We start from the raw sequence: 10036 nt of genomic DNA, 5'->3' as shown, positions 1-10036 counted from the left end.
CTCCTGTTTCAGTTTCTGTTTCCCTGTATCATATATAAATTTATATTTTATAAAACTGTTTTTATCCCTCCCAACAGAAATGCCTCCGGAATCAGCTCATTTATCCGTTCCTCTCCCCCCGAGCCTGCACCCTCCCCCAATCACTGAGATCCAAACCCTCCGATCAGCCTGGTATCAAAGTGACCATAAGCAGATCTTTCAATGTATGGCAAGCTGTATATACACCAGGCAGAGGTTGCTGAACTACAACTGCCAGCATTAGGATTCTCAAAGGCTCCTAGGGGGTTATGGGAGTTGTAGTGCAACAATGTTGGGTGGGTGACTGGAAACCCAGGACTGATTATTGATACTTACTATGTTCACCTCTGGACTGTGAGCTATATATATATATATATATATATATATATATGTGTATATATATATATATATATATATATATATATATATATATATATACATACATATATATATATACATATATATATATATATACATATATACATATATACATACATATATATATATACATATATAGATATATACATACATATATATATATACATATATAGATATATACATACATATATATATATACATATATATATATATATACATATACAGACACACAGACACACACACAGTTACTATATGTACAGCCCCACTCTCCATGTAGGACTTAGCAGCATGTGAGAGCACTAACACACACACTAACACACACACACACACTAAGACACCATACCTCCCAACTGTCCCTTTTTCGGAGGGACAGTCCCTCTTTTGACAGCTCAACCCGCAGTCCCTCATTTGTACTGGAAAGTCCCTCTTTTCTCTGCACTGAACAGACAGAAAAAGAAACAAAGTTTCTCACTTAATTGGCTTTTAGCAGAGCCCAGAACAGCTAACAGGTGCAAATAAGATACTTTGTAACAATTTTGAGACACAAAAACACAGTTTAGATGAGGAGAAATATTTTCAAACTTTCATAACCTGCCAAATTTTGTAAAACAAACATGGTAATTAGGGGGTGTGGCCCCGGAAAGGGGTGTGGTCAAAAAAATTGCTGCGCTACGTGCGGGAAAAAAATTTTTGTCCCTCTTTTTACTTCCAAAATGTTGGGAGGTATGACACACACACTAACACACACACACTTAGTGGGCTTTGCTTGGGAATCTCCGCCTCTGGGCCATGTGAATAGCTGGGAAAGTAGGCTGAGCCCTATTGAGTGAGTGGGACTGTACAAGAGACAAAGTTAACAGAGTGCAGCAAAACTCCAGCGAGGAATCGACGATACAGTGAGTCTGACTTCCCAACTTCCTCCCTGTGTATAGGCCTGAAACTCCCTGAGTGTTAAGCAGTGGGGCAGTGAGTACAGAGGGGGGTGTTAGTAATGGGGACAGAGTGTTAATGCTGCTGAGCTAAAAATATTCACTGCTGGGATTTGTTGGGGCACTTGGAATACTGTTAAAGGGCCGTTAACGCTGAAACCCAAGGAAGCAGGGAGTAGACATGTCCTTGCACTAACAACTTTGTGTCCCCCAGCTATAGGGTGAATGGGTGAGTCCTGCAAATGGGGACTCCTCAAATGTTACTGAACTACAGCTCCCAGCATGCCATATGAGCTAGATATACACTAGAGTTAAAGCTCCATTGCCTTCCTGTGGCTGTGTGTGTTGTATAAGTACACTTGTGTTTGTGCAACTGAACTATAGCACAAGTCACTTATACAAGCTCCTGTTTTACCTGGTTAATAAAAAACACTGTTTAAATATCAGGTGTGAGATTGTCAGAAGTGTCAGGACACAATGCGCAGTCTCAATCCCACCCAGATTTCTTTTACTTGGAGTATAATGAGGGTGTTTGTGCAGCTTTAGTCTGAGAGCTTCAACTCACTATTGACTGTAATTAGGATTGGCCCCTCACCCCTTTAATACCGGTCATATGCTGAATCTACGCTGCATGTATAAGTAGCAATTCATTTACTGCATGGCTTCACCTGAATCAGTTTAGTCTGCAGCGTGAAGCTATATTAATTGCTCACGTGGATGTTGATTTGATATGTGGCCGTTATTAGAGGAGGCAACAGTAACTGTAATGGAAGTGAAAGGGATTAACGTAATGCAGCATTAGGGCCCTTAGCCATTGCTCATTGTATTAGAGTTGGACTTTATGTATTTTACAATCATAAGAGTTAATAAAGTCTCACCCATGGTGGGAATAACCTGCGGGATGCTGGGAAATTTTCCAGGGGGAAAATGGCCAGGGTGGAATGTTCTCTCTTTCTGGAGCCCAAATAATTAACCCTGCTTGTGTTTTTTTATAGTCCAACCACAAAAAAGTAAAATGAAGCTAAGAAAGGGTTAAATTAGGCAATGTAGGGAGGACAAGCATTATAATAAATATATACACAGAGAGAATAAGTACCATGTGGTTAGAGACACTGTAGAAAGAAGGAGGCATCCGATTTGGGGTCACTGAGGCTCCATCTTCAGGGGCCCCCAGACCCCTCCGCAAGTCATCCGCCCCTCCCCCCACAACGTGCACCTTATTTCCTCTTCCCACTGCCACAGTTGGGGCCAGGCGGGGGAGCAGGCCTGGGCCGGTAGGGCCAACAAGGGTTGGGACTCACCAGGTTTGTCCTGTTGGTCCAGTCTGACCCTGGAAGGAGGTCCCTGAACCGTACAGCTCACAATCTAAGTGATATCGGGTTTTCTGGTGGGTTCTTGGTGTCCCAATCCAACACTGGTGTCGACCTATAGGAAAGTACCCACGGGAAGGCTGAACACTCATTAAACTGGACAAGTCGGTGTCACTCCTAATAATGGCCAATCACTCCATCCGTTGCAGTCCAAATATAATCCACATTCTGGGCACCAACTCTACTTTTGTGCATCTCACCTCCCAGCCAGTCGGGTGCTGCACAGGTTCTAGTTCTCACTTTGGGGCAGATTTATTATGGGTCGAATAGTAAATTTTCAAAAAATTTTATGGTGTCAAAATTCACACATTCTAATTATAATCGCCCAATTCGAATGTAAATTCCAATGTGAGATTTATCACACCTCGACCATGGAAACAGTTCTAATTTTAATATTCACCACCTAAAACCTGCCGAATTAATTCGGTCCAAGGCAGAGATCCATTGAACCCATTTGAAGATGTTAATAGCCTTCCTGATATTCGAGTTCTTTTTTCAGAGGAAAATTTTTAGATTTTTGTTCATATTCGAATTGAATATGAATTGAATTTTCTAGTACATTAGAAAAAATTCACCTACATTCCAAATCCGACCTTTGATAAATCTGCCCATTACTGTGCAAAATGCTCACAAAGATGAATAGCCAATAGCAACTGGCCCTTGGGTCCAATGAGCAGATCCATGTAGACAAGATCCAAACAAGAATATGACAAAAAAAGTGATCCTATTCAAGTACCATGACCTGGGCAACAAGCAAACCTGTATCTAATACACCTGGGAATATCTACTAATAAAACTCTATTGTGACATCACTTCCCCCTGGTTATAACTGAGACCGTTGCTGCTTGTTGCACCATTTCACCTAATGGAGCAACAATCTCTTGGTACCAACCCACATTCTCTTTGTTAACTATTAACCAAGTAAGAGATATCAAAGTGCATGGAAGCTGAAAGTCAGGATAATTAGTTTCTCTTCATTAGACTTGACTCGCACTATGTAGCTTTATAAATGAGGAATGTTTACCTAGTTAGAAGTGTATAATATACCCAGTATAGTGTGTTCATTCTCTGTATAGTTGTATTTATAGACATCGGTGGGAACTGCACAATAACAATAAGAGTTGTGTAATTGCAGGAGTCTTGCATGAAGATGTCCAACACAGTGATTTCTGGTGCAGTTGGGGCACTACGAGCCGCTGCTCTGTCTATATCTCGCCATCGCTTGCCCTTGCTCTGTGCTGCTGGCCTTGGGCTCACGGCTGTGGCTTCCTGGATGTGGTGGCGGAAACGACAAGGTGAAGATGAGGAACTGCAACAGGTTGGCACCGTGTCTCAGCTCCTGATCTACCCCGTGAAGTCCTGCCGGGCCGTGCCTGTGCAGGAGGCTGAATGTTCTACTCTAGGTCTGAAGAGCGGGCAACTTGAGGACAGGCATTGGCTGGTAGTGACGGAGGAGGGGAACATGGTGACCGGCAGACAGGAGCCTAGGATAGTCCTCATCTCAGCAACTTTTAGTGGTAACACTCTGTGCCTTAATGGTCCAGGAATGCAGGAGGTTCAGATTGCATTGCCACTGCCCAAGACTAATCGGGTGCTCGACTGCAGGGTATTTGGACTCGACATTCAGGGTAGAGACTCTGGCGAGCAGGTTTCTGAATGGCTAACCAACTATTTCCAGAGCAGCCAACCCTACCACTTAGTTCATTTTGAGGCTGACGCCATGCGACCAAGAAAGTCCAAGAAGGTGGAAAAGTTGTTCAGAGATAAAGACGTCATCGCTTACCCTGATGCTAGTCCCATCATGCTCTTATCTGAGACCTCCCTGGAGGCGCTCAACACTCGCCTCGAGGAGCCAGTCTCATTGGCAAACTTCCGACCTTGCATTGTGACATCAGGGTGCGAGGCCTTCGCGGAGGATGGCTGGGATGATGTGAGGCTCGGCACCACCAGGCTGAAGAGAGTGATGGCTTGTGGCCGTTGTGTCTTGACCACTGTGAACCCCGACAGCGGAGTTATAACCCGCAAGGAGCCACTGGACACCCTGAGAACCTTTCGGCAAAGCGATCCATCCTTGAAGCACCTGTACAATAACTCTCCTCTCTTTGGCCAGTATTATGGTGTGGAACAGACCGGCATGATCCGAGTGGGTGATCCAGTGTATCGTGTCACCAGGAAGGGACAAAACTGAAACGGTTCCTTACAGACAACATACCCAAGGAATGGAATAAGGAAAACTTGACCTACAGACAACATACCCAAGGAATGGAATAAGGAAAACTTGACCTACAGACAATGTACCCAAGGAATAGAATAAGGAAACCTTAACCTAAAAACAACGTACCCAAGGAATAGAATAAGGAAAACTTGACCTACAGACAACATATCCAAGGAATGGAATAAGGAAAACTTGACCTACAGACAATGTACCCAAGGAATAGAATAAGGAAACCTTAACCTAAAAACAACGTACCCAAGGAATGGAATAAGGAAAACTTGACCTACAGACAACATACCCAAGGAATGGAATAAGGAAAACTTGACCTACAGACAACATACCCAAGGAATGGAATAAGGAAAACTTGACCTACAGACAACATACCCAAGGAATGGAATAAGGAAACCTTAACCTACGTGACCGTGGTAGCTAACGGTTACAGGCTGTTGGTCTAACAAGGCCAACAGCCTGCAAAGGACCCATAACCCTAACAACCAGACTAAGCATTTAAAACAATGAAAAAGTTAAACTCGTTGGCAAAGCTTCTTTGATTTATTCTCAATATAATTCCTACTTACTATGAACTGCTTCTATCTATGGCACTCTACTATACGAGGCTTCACTACCATTACAGCTTGCATCTCAGCATCGTATTCCTTTAAGGCCTTCCAATAACTAATCTCAGCAATCAGCCACAAATGAAAATTCCATCTGCCAATGTCTGGCTGTGAATGGGGCATTGGCAGGTGAGGAAGTAGTGGAGCCATTGCTTCCTGCTGTCTTTCCTGCCATTGGCCTGAATGCATGGAACAGTATGAAGGTGGCCATCTGTGTATAGACCCATGTACGGTAAATGGTCCTAGAGCGAGAGCAGCCCACAAATACAAGGCTGAATGTCTAAGGAACACTTTACCAATGGTGCCCCTTAGACCAGCCTACAGAACTGCACAATACTGGATCTTCCTGGAAACTCCATAAAAATGACTTGTGATATTAATTTGTTTCTTTTCAACTGTTTAATCCTTAAACTGGGCACACATCAGAGATTAATGTCAATAAATCAGTTACTAATGAATTTCAGGCCCTGCTGTCTTGAATTTCGGCTTATGCTGATAGGGATGTCGATATGGGTGGGTTTAGGCCAACAATGGAAAATCTAGGTCCCAAGCATTCCAAATAACAGATCCCATACCTGTCAACCTTGTTGTTTCATCACCATCTGTAAAATAATGTCCTATTTGCAACCCTACCACAGGAGCACCCCTCTTTCACTTTCATGAATATGCCTAATAACAGTCAGTCAGGTGTGCTGAGGTCTCTGCAGCCCCACTTTATGGAAAGCAGAGGGACTTCAACAACCAGAACTCCCATCACTTCACAAAAGGAACAAGACGAGGGAGACTAACGGGCTGGGAAGTGTCTCGTATGGGTGGCAGGAATATAAACATATCTAAATTTGGAACTTCATACAGTTTTTATGCACCTTTATTGCATAAACCCAACTGAACTAGACCATGTCAAAACAGGGGGTATATTTGACACTACCTAGAGTTGCACAGCTTTTTTTCCACACACACCCCCAAATCCATCTCAATTAAGGATCAGCCTGACACACTACTATTTCATGTGTAATATTTCTACTAGGGATAAACCGAATCCACTATTTTGTTCCTTCGGGAAATATTTGGCCAAATAATGAACCAAATCTGAATTCTAATTTGCATTGCATATGCAAATTAGGGATGGGAAGGGGAAAACATTTTTTACTTCCTTGTTTTGTGATAAAAAGTCACTCAATTTACCTTCCTGCTCCTAATTTGCATATGCAAATTAGGATTCGGTTTGGCCTGGCAGAAGTATTCGGCCGAATCAAAATCCTGCTGAAAAAGGCAGAATCCTGACCAAATCCCGAACCGAATCCTGTATTCGGTGCATCCTAATTTCTACCACAGTATTTAACATGGAATCTAATTTGTCTATTTGCTGCTCAGTTTCCCTAGGGCCTAATGGTATCTGTAATTGGTTTTTATCCCAGCCAAATAGGCATTGGGTATACTAAGACATCTGGTTAATAAGCCAAATATCATGTTCTCTACAGGGAGACCCCAGGTTACAAACATCCATCTTACATACAAGTCGCACTTACAAACGGAAGCTATTAAAGTAATGTACTGTGGTTTTGCTTGGCCTTTATTAGCATTTAGCTTTAATAAACCACCCGCTCCTCTGGCGCGTGTTGTCTACTGAGGAGCACAGAAATATACACAGGAAAGTAAAAATAAATACTATGTTAAGACAAACATCTTTCTAAGTTGCATTTAATACATACAAATTCAAGGTGAGAACAAACCTAAAGACCCAATCTCATAGGTAACCTGGGGTCTGTATTAATTTTAAAGGAAAACTATACCCCCCAAATAATGTAATGTCTCTATAAAAAGATATTGCATAAAACAGCTCATATGTAAAATCCTGCTTCATGTAAATAAACCATTTTCATAATAATATACTTTTCTAGTAGTATGTGCCATTGGGTAATCATAAATAGAAAATTGCCATTTTAAAAAATAAGGGCCGCCCCCTGGGATCGTAGGATTCACTGTGCACACAAACAAACCAACAAACCATACATGTTAGGTCACATGAGCCAATTAACAGACAGAGTTGTGTCTTTTGCTTCCACACTTCTTCCTGTTACAGTTAGAGCTGCAGTATTTCTGGTCAGGTGATCTTTCTGTTACAGTTAGAGCTGCAGTATTTCTGGTCAGGTGATCTCTTCCTGTTACAGTTAGAGCTGCAGTATTTCTGGTCAGGTGATCTCTTTCTGTTACAGTTAGAGCTGCAGTATTTCTGGTCAGGTGATCTCTTCCTGTTACAGTTAGAGCTGCAGTATTTCTGGTCAGGTGATCTCTTCCTGTTAGTTAGAGCTGTAGTATTTCTGGTCAGGTGATCTCTTCCTGTTACAGTTAGAGTTGCAGTATTTCTGGTCAGGTGATCTCTTCCTGTTACAGTTAGAGCTGTAGTATTTCTGGTCAGGTGATCTCTGAGGCAGCACACAGACCATCACGAAACGGTGGCTCAAGGCAAGAGATGTAAAAGGGCAATATTTACTTAAATATATATTCCAGTTTGGTAAGATTCTTTAATATGCCACTTAATATGATATGAACTATCTGTTGCTTAAGTATTCATTTTGGGGGTATAGTTTTCCTTTAATTCCATGTTTGTTGCCTGTCCACATTGATTGGTGCAATAACCTCCAAGTCCTGCACTAATCGAGGGGGAAGATCAGGCTCCTTCTCGTCTTGAAACCCACAGAGGGCACATTTGTTTTGAAACCTCTTCTCAGGTCATTTGTTTATCTTTAGCCCTTTTGGCTGATGTAGTTGGACAGAGGGGCACCTTGCTTTGCAGCCAAGAGATTATAAAGACATTGCCTCGTGAGTGAGGTCAGGGATAAAGGGGCCTTCCTTAGTTCTCAGAAGAAGAACTTAAGACTCATATTTTATTATGGGCCTTTTGGTCGGGTGACCTGAAGTTGGACTTTGCCTTCTTTCAAGGCAAAGTTATTGTGCACCTTATTTTTTTAAACAAATACCAAGTACTAACCAGTAGGTGGAACCATAAGACCTCTATCTACTGACTTACTGCTAATAAATGTACAATAGGCAGAAACTAACACAGACAACTGTAATGATTTTTGTGGGAGTCACATGGTTTAGGTGAAAGCTAGTAGGAGCCCTGACATTTCCTGGGTTAAAATTCATTATAACCCTGCTATTTTTAAAGCCAATACCTTACCCAAAGCATAGAAGCATATCGGGGGTGTAACAGGGCACCAACATGTTCTACCCCAACAGGAGACTAATGAAACTAGTACTATAACTAGAAACCAGCCAATCACATTCTCCACAAGCCTTGCCCTCTAGTGCTGAGCTTGGCTGTAACTTATGATACTGATTCTATACTCACAAGCCCCCCACTAATATAGGACATCTGACATTGGCTCAGCACAGAAGCAGCAAGTAGAGCTTATAGGTGGGGATACAATGCAGGTAATATTGGGGTTCAAGCTGTGTAGTTCAGGTGACTCCATCTAAAAAAATGCAGACATTACTAACCTTTTAAATGGTTATATAAAAGTGACATGTTACCTATAATATTACTTATTACTATTTTATCATATAACTGTACCTGTCCGCTCACTATAATTGTACCTGTGAACACTGGGTCACCCTAGGATTCTGCACATTCCACCCATCTTAGAGAACAGGAGAAGCTTCTGGCCCTGCTGAAAGCCTGGAGAGTGGCCAGCAAGTCAGGAGAGTGGACATAGTGTCAGGAGAATGGCCAGCGAGTCAGGAGAGTAGACAGGTAGTCAGGAGAATGGCCAGCGAGTCAGGAGAGTGGACATACAGTTAGGAGAATGGCCATCGAGTCAGGAGAGTAGACAGGTAGTCAGGAGAATGGCCAGCGAGTCAGGAGAGTGGACATACAGTTAGGAGAATGGCCATCGAGTCAGGAGAGTAGACAGGTAGTCAGGAGAATGGCCAGCGAGTCAGGAGGATGGCCATCGAGTCTGGAGAGTAGACAGGTAGTCAGGAGAATGGCCAACGAGTCAGGAGAGTAGACAGGTAGTCAGGAGAATGGCCATCGAGTCAGGAGAGTAGACAGGTAGTCAGGAGAATGGCCAGTGAGTCAGGAGGATGGCCATCGAGTCAGGAGAGTAGACAGGTAGTCAGGAGAATGGCCAGCGAGTCAGGAGAGTGGCCAGCAAATAAGGAGAGTGGACATGGAGTCAGGAGAATGGCCAGCATGTCAGGAGAGTGGGTTAGTGAGTCAGGAGAGTGGACAGGAAGTCAGGATAATGGCCAGCGAGCCAGGAGAGTGTCCAGCGAGTCAGGAGAGTGTCCAGTGAGTCAGGAGAATGGCCAGCGAGTCAGGAGAGTGTCCAGTGAGTCAGGAGAATGGCCAGCGAGTCAGGAGAGTGTCCAGTGAGTCAGGAGAATGGCCAGCGAGCCAGGAGAGTGTCCAGCGAGTCAGGAGAGTGGACATGGAGTCAGGAGAGTGTCCAGTGAGTCAGGAGAATTGCCAGCGAGTCAGGAGAGTGTCCAGTGAGTCAGGAG

General features: G+C 43.2%; 1 protein-coding gene across 5 annotated transcripts; it reads left to right on the top strand.

Moving 5' to 3' along the window:
* Positions 1 to 1131: 1131 nt before the first annotated feature.
* mtarc1.L (mitochondrial amidoxime reducing component 1 L homeolog) lies at positions 1132 to 5985 on the top strand. Of its 5 annotated transcripts, none has more exons than XM_041570483.1 (3): positions 1133 to 1292; positions 3831 to 4903; positions 5205 to 5985. In XM_041570483.1, exon 2 carries the CDS (start codon positions 3840 to 3842, stop codon positions 4881 to 4883), a length of 1044 nt encoding a protein of 347 aa, XP_041426417.1. In that variant the 5' UTR covers positions 1133 to 1292; positions 3831 to 3839; the 3' UTR covers positions 4884 to 4903; positions 5205 to 5985. The 5 variants fall into 5 exon arrangements, with proteins under 5 accessions (XP_018122943.1, XP_041426417.1, XP_018122951.1 ...); XM_018267462.2 differs by having other exon boundaries at positions 4947 to 5985; XM_018267466.2 differs by having other exon boundaries at positions 3831 to 4912; positions 5171 to 5985.
* The last annotated feature ends 4051 nt before the right edge of the window (positions 5986 to 10036 follow it).

The sequence above is a fragment of the Xenopus laevis genome, chromosome 1L (assembly GCF_017654675.1).
Source record: "Xenopus laevis strain J_2021 chromosome 1L, Xenopus_laevis_v10.1, whole genome shotgun sequence".
In the NCBI taxonomy this organism is placed as follows: domain Eukaryota; kingdom Metazoa; phylum Chordata; class Amphibia; order Anura; family Pipidae; genus Xenopus; species Xenopus laevis.
Note: the sequence above shows the minus strand (reverse complement) of the source record. Positions and strands in the feature narration are given on the sequence as shown.

Coding starts and splice junctions, on each gene's coding strand:
- mtarc1.L (XM_018267454.2), top strand. CDS start 3,840: ATGAAGATGTCCAACACAGTGATTTCTGGTGCAGTTGGGGCACTACGA.